This window comes from Perna viridis, chromosome 9 (assembly GCF_037379345.1).
Source record: "Perna viridis isolate PV_CMFRI_1.1 ecotype Kerala chromosome 9, ASM3737934v1, whole genome shotgun sequence".
Classification (NCBI taxonomy): Eukaryota; Metazoa; Mollusca; class Bivalvia; order Mytilida; family Mytilidae; genus Perna; species Perna viridis.
In genome coordinates, this window is record NC_142453.1 from 28525155 (window position 1) to 28538095 (window position 12941).

Below are 12941 nucleotides of genomic sequence, written 5' to 3' on the forward strand. Positions count from 1 at the left end.
TAGACATAAGAGGAAAGATAAACTATGACACAGTAAACAAATCAGCTACGTTGCAGATGGATACACCACAACAATCCAAAAGATCATGATGGTGACCATAAAGACTTTCTAGTGATGACTTTAACCTTCAAGCAACAAAATTTTACACCATTGATTTAAATACATGGTAGTGTTAATACTTAGTGACTGAATTGTTTAATACTGATATTCCATGTAAGAGTCAAGTGACAGTAAAATTGTTTTTGTAGTATTGTATGCAGATACCTTAGCAACATAGTTACCATAGATATGGCCCTTGACCTTTTGTCAGGTCACATGTCCAACTTCCAGACAGTCCTAACACAGACTTGGATAAGATGTGCTGTATTTGTTCCAGCCTCCTCAAAGCAGCTGCAGGCTTTAAGCAGGTAGTAGATAATATGAATAAAATCATAATTTGCATATTGATCCTTTATTGCCCCCTGCAACGCTTTGCGAGGAGACATGGAAATGCCGTCCATCCACATTTTCTGCACTTTTTTTGTTATGCTTTTACCAAATAAGTTTCTAGTATGTGGCGTTATTATGAAGAGTTACAGATTAAGTTCGACTTTGGTTACGGTGGAATGATTTTTACTGAAGTTACGGGCCTTGGACTTAAAAAATTTCAGTGAATTTACAGTTTTCCGCACTTTTTTTGTGGTGCTTTTACCAATTGATTTTATATTTTGTATGTAGTCTAACTATGAGAAGTTACAGATTAAGTTTTACTTTGGTTACAGTTGAATGATTTTTACAGAAGTTATGGCCCTTGGACTAAGACAATTTCAGTGAATTTTAAGTTTTCCACATTTTATTTTCCAGAGGGACATTGGAACGCTGTTCTTTTATTTAGAAAAAAAAAGAGTTAGTGTAAACTGTGAAGGACATTTTGCATCATAGTCTACTTAATATGGAATGAACACATGTGAGATTTTTGGACATTATCATTCAAAGTTGGATAGCTGTCAATTATGACAGGTGTATCATAATTGACAACTATTCAAACTTGAAAGACAGTGTCCAAAAAATCTCACAGGTATTCAGTGGTAATTAAGTAGGACTCATTGGTAAAATGAGGGTACATTTCTACCTAGAGAGCTATTTAAGTCACTCTGAAGCCTGGCTCTATTTGTATTTAAATCGGTATCACTATTTTGAATTGCTATAAAATTCCGTTTGAAATGGATTAATTAAGTCTCTTTTTCCATATTTTTTATACTAACTTTTGTTATCATTCTATACAGAATTGTATGTTATTTTTAGGAGTGTGTTGAGCCTACCAGAAATAAAATCTATTTTGAATGGAACCAGTTATGTTATTCCACAGGAACCAGATAAAATTATCTACCATGTGTTTAAAGCAATACAAAATCTGTATGATAAATTAGAGGTTCGGAGAAAGTTAATGTTATGTTTATTGTGTTGGGATCACTTAAATTTATACTTAAAATATTGATAATAACAATTCATAATTTCAGTCAAGGTTAATAGTGGTTGTACATATATTTAAAGTGTGTATTAACACAATTCACAATGTTTTAAATTTCAAATCTTCCTTTCAGAAACATCATAAATGGGTTGATTTAAACATTGCTAATTCATAATGGGTTGATTAAAACATTGCCAACTCATTAGAGTTACATTATGCATTACCATACTTAAAGTTTGTTATTCAATATGTTTATAATTAAAGATTCAACTTTGTCAATCCAGATGTTCTAAAAAAAGAAACAGAATAAAACTAAATCTTGACAGAATATGTCATTTATGCTTCTGCTTCCCATATTTTCAGAACTGGAAGGAGAAGATTCAGCTGAGAGACCAAGTTACAGAATATGTGAGAGACATCCATCGACATCTGACACCATACTTCCAGACGATGAGACCAGTAGAGACGTTATGTACTGCCTATTCTGTTGTTGGTTATCTTGTTAAATGTTGTGGTCATCTTCTGTATGTAAAGGTGAGAGTTCAGTTTTAATATTTTGCATTTTTTTATAATTTTGTTGTAGTTTTGAAGTATACAAAATATAACGGAACCTTCATATGATTTTTCATTGTATATTATAGTTGTTGACATTGATTGTTAAAGGAAATATAATTATTGTAGAGATAATCCATATTAAGGGTTTTACATGTTAAAACATTATAAACACAACTTTTCCTAAACCAAACAGTAGATTTTTACGTAGTTTTGTAAAAAGGTTGGACATCATATGTAGATGTGAGTAAAGGAGTATATTTATTGTCTGAGGATTCTAAAGGAAGTCAATCTAATTTTATGGAAGGCCAGGCTTATATAGAATATACCTATTGTCCAATGCCTGCTATGGAAGATTATTCAAATGAAGACTGATCATTCAACTCTGTTTGAAGTGGGGGTATTCTTTTTGTTAGCTGTTTTATAGTTTTTCTAGTTTGTCAATAGCATTCATTTTGAATTCTCAGAGCATCCAAGACTTCCAAGGTGGCATAAAACTTAATTAAATGTAGTCCACCCATCCACATGTTGTACGGAAATAAAACAAAAACACTTTATAGGTTAAAAAAGTTTTGGATACGATGTTTTTAAGGTCTCCTAGAGTTTTCTATCATGAGATTGGCTGTATCAGTTGCATCATGTGATTAAGTGCAGCTGTGTTAATAGACCTTATCTAAAGCAAGGAGAACATGCTGACTTAGGCAGTGTTTGTTTTTTTTTACCTTGCAGTCCAAACCGAACTGTCCACTGCCTGATATTATCAACACAATGGTAGTACCTCATACACTGTTTAAGAAAGATAAACCTACTAGTCCTGTCTTCCTTGATTTGGTTAGAGATCATCTTCACTTGGTATGTACAAGTATGAAAGACTGGATGAAATTTTTAAATTCAAATCTTACCAAAATTCCTGAGGATGTATTCAGGAAAAAATGTATGGAAGGATTGGATGGCACATTTTTAAAGTACCCCACTAACTATGTAATTACAAAAAAAATTCATAATGTATGCTTTGAATTACTCCCATCAATACAATTTTTAAAAAGTCCTGTCCAATCCCCTATATACTTTTTCCTGGAGTAGCCCTTGATAAATTTGAACGAGTACTTGTCTTTTCCTTCTATTTCAATGGTTTCACAAAAACAGGAATGTCTCTAAGCAGATGTGTTTCTGTTCAGCGGTTTGTTTATTTCCCATACAATACTCTTAAGATGTAGACTGGTATTTTTGTGCGATACAAAACCCTAAATGTTTTATTTATTCCTTTTCCAGTTTGTTAGTGGTCTGTCAAATTTAGATTTTAGACGTGATCCATTTATACAGAGAAGACTAAAGGATATTGTAACAATTTACCTTCCAAAATTCTGGGTAAGTACATATATCATTTTTACATTGTAATGGTATTAAATAGCTTTTACACCCCTTCCATTTTTACTCAGTGAGAAAGGGAGCTTAACTTACATGTAGTCCATCCATCTGTTCACATATTGCAACAGATTTTTCAGCTTCTACTAGAGTAATGAACATATTTGGTTATGGCTTTGGCTTGGAGATGTGTATTTGGTTATAGCTTTGGCTTGGTGATGTGTATTTGGTTATGGCTTTGGCTTGGTGATGTGTATTTGGTTATGGCTTTGGCTTGGTGATGTGTATTTGGTTATGGCTTTGGCTTGGTGATGTGTATTTGGTTATGGCTTTGGCTTGGTGATGTGTATTTGGTTATGGCTTTGGCTTGGTGATGTGTATTTTGTTTTCCTTTAGCTTTTGCTCATGTTTGCAGACTACAAATAGGGGGTTTGCTTGGCATGACAAAAACACATGCAACCTCTTGTTTTCTTTGTATCAAAAGGCCAATGTTATGGTACATCAACTTTTTTCTATAACCATTAACCACGTGTAGTTACAAATATAGGTGTAGTTTCATATGAATGCATGTCATTGTAGGTTTACATTAAATTAATAATTTGAAAAAGCAAAAACATATCCCATGCAAGTTTAAATTTTCAATGATTTACATAATTGAACATAAAATAAAGCAGAATTTGTTGTGTAACACTTTGTCTCCTTTGTCAATTCATTTCCTGATTCCATATGGTATTTGTCAGCTGAAAATGCAAATTATAAGACCCCATATTCATGTGATATTATTACCATTGGTTTCATCATTGTAGAATTCAGCAGGCAGTACATCATCACTTGTTCATCCTTTGGTGGTGAGTATGGTATTTGTTAAACACATATAATTTCATAATATCAATGTAGATGAGATTATTAGTTCTACAAGCTTAATAGGATTATAAGTCAGCAAATGCTTCTAAAAAATTAGAGGAGGCTTAACCTACCAAGTCAATATTCCAAACTTTTACTGGAGTTTACTCAAGTTTCTGTGGGTTTTGTTTTATTTACTGTGTTTTGTCTGTTTTGTTGATCTAGTCTATCTCCCAGAATTATGAATATCCTAGTTCTTATCATTGTCTCCTTGTTTATGCTTCAATGAATGTGAAAATTTTCATCACATTATATAATTTCAATAAAAAATTAAGCGAAACTTTTTCTGTAATACTTAGTGCCCTTTCATAAACTTGTTTTGCTAATTTTTCAATTTTTGAAATGTAGTGTATACATTTCCTTACAGACATCTTTGAAAGGAAGTTATGTACGACAGCCATCTGAATCATCTCAAGGTTTTAGACAGTATATGTTGGAGATTGTAAAAGATAATTTTATGACAGTTACACAGACCTATAACCTGCCTGAAAACTACCAAATGGTAATATAATCATATCTTTTATTAGAAACTGAAATGTTTTTGATGTAAGACAGATTTTTAACATCTGAATATAAGAAAACGTAAAACTATTATGGTCCGTGTGACTGTGACAGGTGCTATAGAGTGCTCATTCTGTCTGTTCGTCTGTAACAAATTGTGTCCTTGCTGTTACTTTGTTTTCTTTTGTTGTAGGCTTTTGATATTTGGTATGAGGGTAAATCAGCTCAAGATGATGCATTTTGAACCATGGTTGGTGACCTTCAACCTTAAATGCTACCTCAAGATCAAATTAATAATTTTTGCATAACTGTTTTTACTGTTATGAGTTTTCATGATAAACTGATTGTGTTGTGGATGGCTGGTGTTCAGAATTTTTGCCACAGAGATGGATTCCATCTCAAAGATATTTATTTTAAAAAAAAAGAGAAAATTGTGATTAAAAAGATGGCTGATAAGTTCAAATTGTACTAGTATATGATCATAAACTACACGGCCACAAATTTACTGTGGAAGAACTATTGTTTGTGGAATACCCATTTTGTTGTATCAACAAATTAAGAAGCTATTGAACTAAGAGAATTCTTACAAAGCACAAATACTGATACCGATGTAAATAATACTATTACTGTTACCCCCTCCCCTCCCCCTCTTGAAAAGCAGGAGTATAATGGTGTCAGTCTTTTCATGCGTCTGTCCACTCTTCTTATCTGCAACTCCTCTGAAACTGCTGTATGGAATTTGATGAAACTTTCACAGATACTTTATTACATGAGTCCATTGTGCACCTGCTATTTTGTTTTTCCATCTGAATGCTTAAATCACTTCTGGGGTATCCTAAATGGTTCACTGGGGAGGGATGTGGGGATATCACCAAGTGACGTTTGCTCACAGTTTTTCCAGTATATATTAGATTGAAGGCTTTGCCTATGAGGAACACAAATAACAACTCTGTTGATGATGCACCACCATGTTGTTATGGATTATATCTTGACCAACAGGGCTTCCCGAAACACATGCAAGCCTACCTAGAACACCCTGCAAGTACCTGTTCAAACAATTCTGAATTATTTAATCCATTTTCAAGAGAACAATTTTGAGCCATTCATGCCTTAGGCCTCCTTTTGAAAAAAATGTATTCAGGATGTCACTTACCCTTCATCCCTATCATCACAAACTATGAAGAGGTCTATGTTTTATCTTTTCAGGCATTGTATTTTATTAGAGATGTTATGAACAGAACAGGAAACAAAGAAGTATTGGCTAGGTATGTTTACAATGTTAGTTATCCAATTCATTTCATTTATCAAGAGATATTTGTTAAAAATGCCTTTTAATAAGGAGTGAAGGGTTAAGTTTTTATGCAAAATTTGAGATAAATCCATATGTAACACTATACAATTATAATTAGACCTATCAATTATTCCATTCAGTCACTGCAAGAAGGATCTTACACCACAGTATTTTCAGTGGAGATGGCCTTTTCAGAATCCTCAGTTTGTTCCCTTTGGATAATGCCTTCAAATCATGAAAGATGATTGGCTGTTCAGAAAGGTTATCAGAACAGAAAGTAGAATGGAGTGTTGTTAGATCCTACATGCAGTGACTGAATGGAACAACTGATAGGCCTAATTTTTGTCTCGCCTACGACGAAAGTCGTGGAAGGCGAGACTTAGGCTTTGCTTTTCAGGTGATGGCAGTGATAGCGTCCACATAGTTAATGTTCATTTAAACATAAACCCCTTATGCTAGGTCAGTGATATTTGGTGTACAGATGCATTACCATCATTGCATAAAAAAATCATGCGAGTTTTATGCATATACCCCAGCAGACTTGGTTTGTTGACTTTTTTATTTCAATTCCATCTTTACTTAAATCCGTACTATCTCAATGAGATGCAATAAAAACAATTAATCCTCTGCTACTCACATTTTTGCCATTAATAATCGCATGTTATTTAAAAACGAATTTCCCACTTGAAGTATTTCACATCTTTAATTTGTCAGATATTCCAATTCCTCAGTTCTTTCCTATTTCTTATATAATATTATATACATTTAGTCATCAAACATGTTGTAATTATGTGACCACTTTTTGTACCCTGCCACACAAAGTGTCAAGGTATTTTTTGATGGCCTCCAGAAAAGTTTAGTTCAGTGTTCATCCATCTGTCGTCTAGTGCATTTTGTAGTGGCAACACAAAAATGACAATTTTGCAATTTTATATTATTATACAAAATATGAAAGTAACATAATGAAATAATATTTAAAATTGTATGTGACTTGCCCTTGTTCAGATATTACATTGGCCTTTAACATATGTTCTGTCAACTTTAATTGTTTACAATCATTTGAAAAATTCTATGAATATTAGCAGAATTTGTAAGATTATCACATTTTCAATAAAACTATTTAAAAGTATTTGTAAAAATTAATTTATTGAAGTTCAGAGAAATCAAAAGTTGTTAACACAATTTGTTACCAGTGAGGCATTTTCCTTTTATGGTATTTTGAGTACAATCATGTTAAATAAGTTTTAACCTGTGTGGAAAAAATGGCAGCTTTTACATAGAAAAAATGGTACTATGGAAGTACTATTATTCATCAGAGTAATAATTCAAAGATTTATGCATCCTTGACAAATAGCTACACTAAAATATATGGTAGGCTCATCCCTTTTTTTCAAGGGTCCAATTTTCCAGTCCTTTTAAAAAAATATTAGGAAAACAATGAAACATAAAAAAACAATATCTTGCATGAGTACAAACATTGTTAAAACAAATTCTTGCATGGGTACTAACATTGTTAAAACAATATCTTGCATGGGTACAAACATTGTTAAAACAATTTCTTGCTTGGGTACAAGTATTGTTAAAACAAATTCTTGCATGGGTACAAACATTGTTAAAACAATTTCTTGCTAGGGTACAAACATTGTTAAAACAACTTCTTGCATAGGTACAAACATTGTTAAAACAAGTTAAAAGTCCTCCCAGTATTTTTGATTGCAGACATGTTGGTGGACAAGAAGTGGTTAACCATACTACATCTGTTAAAAGAGGATAACAACTTGCATGCTTTAATTAATACCAATATTATTTCAACTCCACCAAAACAAGAACAATTTAGACCAACCAGAAATAGTTTAAACCAGTCCCCCTAAGTTAAATTGCCTGTTGCTAAATGCTGATGCTTTTGATATTTTGCAGTGATCTGAATACATTGGTTTTCCCAATGCTGTCCATACACCTACAGTGTGAATCTATCTCTACACAGCAGCTATGTACAACCATACTACAACAGATGGTTGATGCTGGCAGCTCTCATCAAAATATTGCCACAAGGTAAGGATTTTAATTGCTATAATATTTATTTAACAAGGCATTTTTTTTTGTGAAATTAGTTTTCACTGACTACCTTATAAATATTACATTACTTTGTAGTTTCTTACTTTATCGTTCACAAACAGATCATTGATTTTTGTTGCAGCATAACTTTTTGTGAAAGAAGTTTTAATTTAAAGGCAAAAGTGTAAAATTATACCTTGAATTGGATTTAATCAATTGCAGGAACATACAGTCAACATTCTAAACTTACACTCATTTAACATTTTTTAAGGCCATAATTCTATCTCAGACGCCATGTTTCAATATTCATTTCTTTAAATCTTTTGCAGAGAGTTAATCGGAGAACAAATAATGCAATTTATTACCAAATTTAAGAAGATAAAACTAAATCAAGCCATAAAGACGTTAGAGAAGTTACCTAGATCAGGCAGTTGTTATGTACAGAAAGCCTTACCCAGGATAGAACATATTATTGTGGAATTTGAATCCTTTAAAGGCACTGGACAGGACCAGAGATTAAGGTACATGTAAGTTTGGAACAGTGGGATAGAAGTAGGTTGACAAGAGGCCAATTTTCATTGATTTGTTTTGAGAATGATAAACATCATAAAAGATATGAATTTATGACTTCAATAAAAAAAAAAAAAAATTGTTAGTATGATTTTATCGTTGAGATTCATCACTTTTCAGTAAGAATGATACATATGATAATTAAAGCAAGATTGTTCATAATATTAATACACTGATTTCAGGAAAAACAACTCAATATTAATACACTGATTTCAGAAAAAAACAATGGATAATATTTCTGTATAACAGGATAATATAGATATACATGTGAATCTAAATTGGTTTGTTATTTGGTCACACTGATTACATTATTGCTCACATAATGATTATTTCATGTTGTTTTGAGGTTACAATTTTTGGCCAGGTTTCACTTGCGCAAAATTGCCTTAAAGAAGGGTGAATGTAGGTCAAGCAGGCAGGTGGGGATAATATTTTTGCATTATTTTTCTCAACAACTATGTATTACTGCCATTAGTTAATGGTATGCAACTTTAATATGGGGTCCCATATTAGTATCAAGTCTGTCACACTTCTACTTCCTGTTTACTGACTCTGTGTATTCTTCAACTTTACTGCAACCCAGCCATTTCTGCTTTGACCCATTTTTTTGCTTCTTCTTTCAGACAAACATATGCTTCACTTGTTCAGGCACTTCAGACGTGAACAAAAGGGTATTGTCTTACAATGGTGGTGAGATTGGTAAAACTGAAATATAAAGTCCTTGGCAGCACTTGGTCATGCAATGACAAATAAATTTAACAAACAACAAATTAAAACCTGGACAGCAGTCAGATAGCAATCAGACAGAACATGGACAGTAATCAGACAGTTAGAACCTGGACAGCATTTTGACAGTTAGAACCTGGACAGCATTTTGACAGTTAGAACCTGGACAGCAATCGGACAGAACCTGAACAGCAATTGGACAGTTAGAACTTGTACAGCAATTAGACAGAACCTGGACAGCAATCAGACAGTTAGAACCTGGACAGCAATCAGACAGTTCGAACCTGGACAGCTATCAGACAGTTCGAACCTGGACAGCTATCAGACAGTTAGAACCTGGACAGCTATCAGACAGTTAAAACAGTTAGAACCTGGACAGCTATCAGACAGTTAGAACCTGGACAGCAATCAGACAGTTAGAACCTGGACAGCTATCAGACAATTCGAACCTGGACAGCTATCAGACAGTTAGAACCTGGACAGCAATCAGACAGTTAGAACCTAGACAGCTATCAGACAGTCAAAACAGTTAGACCCTGGACAGCTATCAGACAGTTTGAACCTGGACAGCTATCAGACAGTTAGAACCTGGACAGCTATCAGACAGTTAAAACAGTTAGAACCTGGATAGCTATCAGACAGTTAAAACCTGGACAGCAATCAGACAGTTAGGACCTGGGCAGCAATCAGACAGTTAGAACCTAGACAGCAATCAGACAATTAGGGCCTGGGCAGCAATCAAACAGTTAGAACCTGGACAGCAATCAGACAGATAGAACAATTAGAACCTGGATAGCAATCAGACAGTTAGGACCTGGACAGCAATCAGACAGTTCGAACCTGGACAGCTATCAGACAGTTAAAACAGTTAGAACCTGGATAGCAATCAGACAGTTAGAACCTGGACAGCAATCAGACAGTTAGGACCTGGGCAGCAATCAGACAGTTAGGACCTGGGCAGCTATCAGACAGTTAGAACCTGGACAGCAATCAGACAGTAGAACCTGGGCAGCAATCAGACAGTTAGAACCTGGACAGCAATCAGACAGTTAGGACCTGGGCAGCAATCAGACAGTTAGGACCTGGGCAGCTATCAGACAGTTAGAACCTGGACAGCAATCAGACAGTAGAACCTGGGCAGCAATCAGACAGAACCTGGACAGCAATCAGACAGTAGAACCTGGACAGCAATCAGACAGTTAGAACCTGGACAGCTATCAGACAGTTAGGACCTGGGCAGCAATCAAACAGTTAGAACCTGGACAGCAATCAGACAGTTCGAACCTGGACAGCTATCAGACAGTTAGAACAGTTAGAACCTGGACAGCTATCAGACAGTTAAAACAGTTAGAACCTGGACAGCAATCAGACAGTTAGAACCTGGACAGCAATCAGACAGTTCGAACCTGGACAGCAATCAGACAGTTAGAACCTCGATAGCAATCAGACAGTTAGAACCTGGACAGCAATCAGACAGTTAGAACCTAGACAGCAATCAGACAATTAGGGCCTGGGCAGCAATCAAACAGTTAGAACCTGGACAGCAATCAGACAATTAGAACAGTTAGAACCTGGACAGCAATCAGACAGTTAGAACCTGGACAGCTATCAGACAGTTAGGACCTGGATAGCAATCAGACAGTTAGAACCTGGACAGCTATCAGACAGTTCGAACCTGGACAGCTATCAGACAGTTCGAACCTGGACAGCAATCAGACAGTTAGAACCTGGACAGCAATGAGACAATTAGGGCCTGGGTGGCAATCAAACAGTTAGAACCTGGACAGCAATCAGACAGCAATCGGACAGTTAGGACCTGGACAGCAATCAGACAGTTAGGCCTTACATTTATGTTAATGTTGACAGAACATCAAACAATGAGAGAGTTTTTACAAAGTTATGAACATAAGGGAGATAATAATCAATTAATAAATTTAATTGATTCTCATATCTTTTCAGAATTTAAGAGTTAGAATAACAGATGATTTTTAAGTCCATATTCTATTTCTTGAAGTAATGCAAAACACACATACATATATATAGGAGACAAAGGATTTATACCTACATAAAAACAAGTCCAAAATATATTTTCAGTATATAGTATGTATCATGCTGATCATGTACATGTATTGTATGAATAAATAAAGTACTACGTGTATGTATCTTTGCAGTGTATGTGTCTTAATTATGTACATTGTATGGTGTGATTTGATCATTTTTTTGTTAATTTACTATTTTTTTTTTACAATTTTTGTTATGTTGAAGGAATGTTTCTTTTTTTAGATATTAATATTTCAAATCAAATAAAACATGAAATTATGAAACTGTTTTCCTGAAGTGTTAGGAGTCTGCTTGTTTATTCCTTAGCTTCTACTGAAACTTGATATTTAGAAAATTGCAATATATATTTAAGGAGGTAGACTTAGGGTAAAGGAAATAACTCTTGAAATCAGTGATATGTTTATACTATATTCAATTTCACCATAGCTTTTCAAGCTTTCCTTTGAAACAGAATAAAATCAATCTGAGTTACTGTAATGCTTGCAGAAGATTGATTTCTAAGAGTTGTGTCCCTAACCCTAGGTCTACCTCCTTAAAAAAGAAACATCTGAAAAGCAGGAGTAGTCATGGCTTTTCAGAGCTTACTTGATTGATTGATTGATTGTTGGGGTTTAAGCCCGAGCAGCAATATTTCAGCTATATTCATGCGATGAACATGAAATGATGATGATGATGATGAAATGAAAAAATGGTATGTTCACACTAATCCAAGACCTTTCAGTGATCTCTAAGTATTTACTATTTTATATATATGATGGTACATTTGTTGGGTTTCACCTTATATGTTTCCTTTTCTAAAGGGACTACAATTTCCAAGAAACACAGTGAAACCGTTTTTTCCAACATATCCAGTATAGTTTAGCTTCTTTCCCTTTGACCTTAAGGACACTCTTCTATGGAAACGCAAATCACCTGATAGCAATTCTTTTTCCCGATTGGCCAAATACTGATAACTTAGTGGCGTTCAAAAAACTGTATAGAAAATTTGAAATTGCATTAAAAAAACTGTATCGAAAACTTGTAATTGCGTGCCATGTGTTATTTTCTTGAAAGAAATGTAGAAACTTTGAAATTTTTCCGCGTCAGCTATCTTTTTTTTTTTTATAAAGATAGTACTTGTTTTGTTTTGGTACTGCCTCGTTTCTTGAAATAAAGCTTATGGGTTAGTACCAACCTGAGAATCATATGGAAAATTTATGTTTACGAACAAAATCATGAAAATTATGTACCCATATGGAAGAGTAATCAAGGGAACAAAGTCGTAGCAGTTATCAAAAGAATGTAATCCAGGGCAAAGACCAGACATGGTAAACAAACATACACAACAAAGAATATAAAGTAACTAATATCATACATACAAAGTAACAAAAGCAAACGAGCAACTTCAGAATCCACTAAAATTGGGATATCTTTGATGTGACACTACAGGAACACCTTGGTCACAAATTTGTGTATACATTGTACTGC

The 12941-nt window shown here is 34.2% G+C and overlaps 1 protein-coding gene across 2 annotated transcripts in view; it reads left to right on the forward strand.

Annotated features, from left to right (window-relative positions):
* Positions 1 to 11936, forward strand: part of LOC148607637 (protein MMS22-like) — a 43888-nt gene extending 31952 nt beyond the window's left edge. For both annotated transcript variants that reach the window (XM_088545334.1, XM_088545335.1), the window contains exons 27-37: positions 249 to 407; positions 1285 to 1411; positions 1814 to 1984; positions 2732 to 2854; positions 3275 to 3370; positions 4174 to 4215; positions 4638 to 4772; positions 5978 to 6036; positions 7980 to 8114; positions 8447 to 8638; positions 9311 to 11936. In XM_088545334.1, the coding sequence (XP_088401460.1) occupies positions 249 to 407; positions 1285 to 1411; positions 1814 to 1984; positions 2732 to 2854; positions 3275 to 3370; positions 4174 to 4215; positions 4638 to 4772; positions 5978 to 6036; positions 7980 to 8114; positions 8447 to 8638; positions 9311 to 9350 (1279 nt within the window). In that variant the 3' untranslated portion in view covers positions 9351 to 11936. The remainder of the gene's footprint in view (positions 1 to 248; positions 408 to 1284; positions 1412 to 1813; positions 1985 to 2731; positions 2855 to 3274; positions 3371 to 4173; positions 4216 to 4637; positions 4773 to 5977; positions 6037 to 7979; positions 8115 to 8446; positions 8639 to 9310) is intronic.
* Positions 11937 to 12941: the final 1005 nt, after the last annotated feature.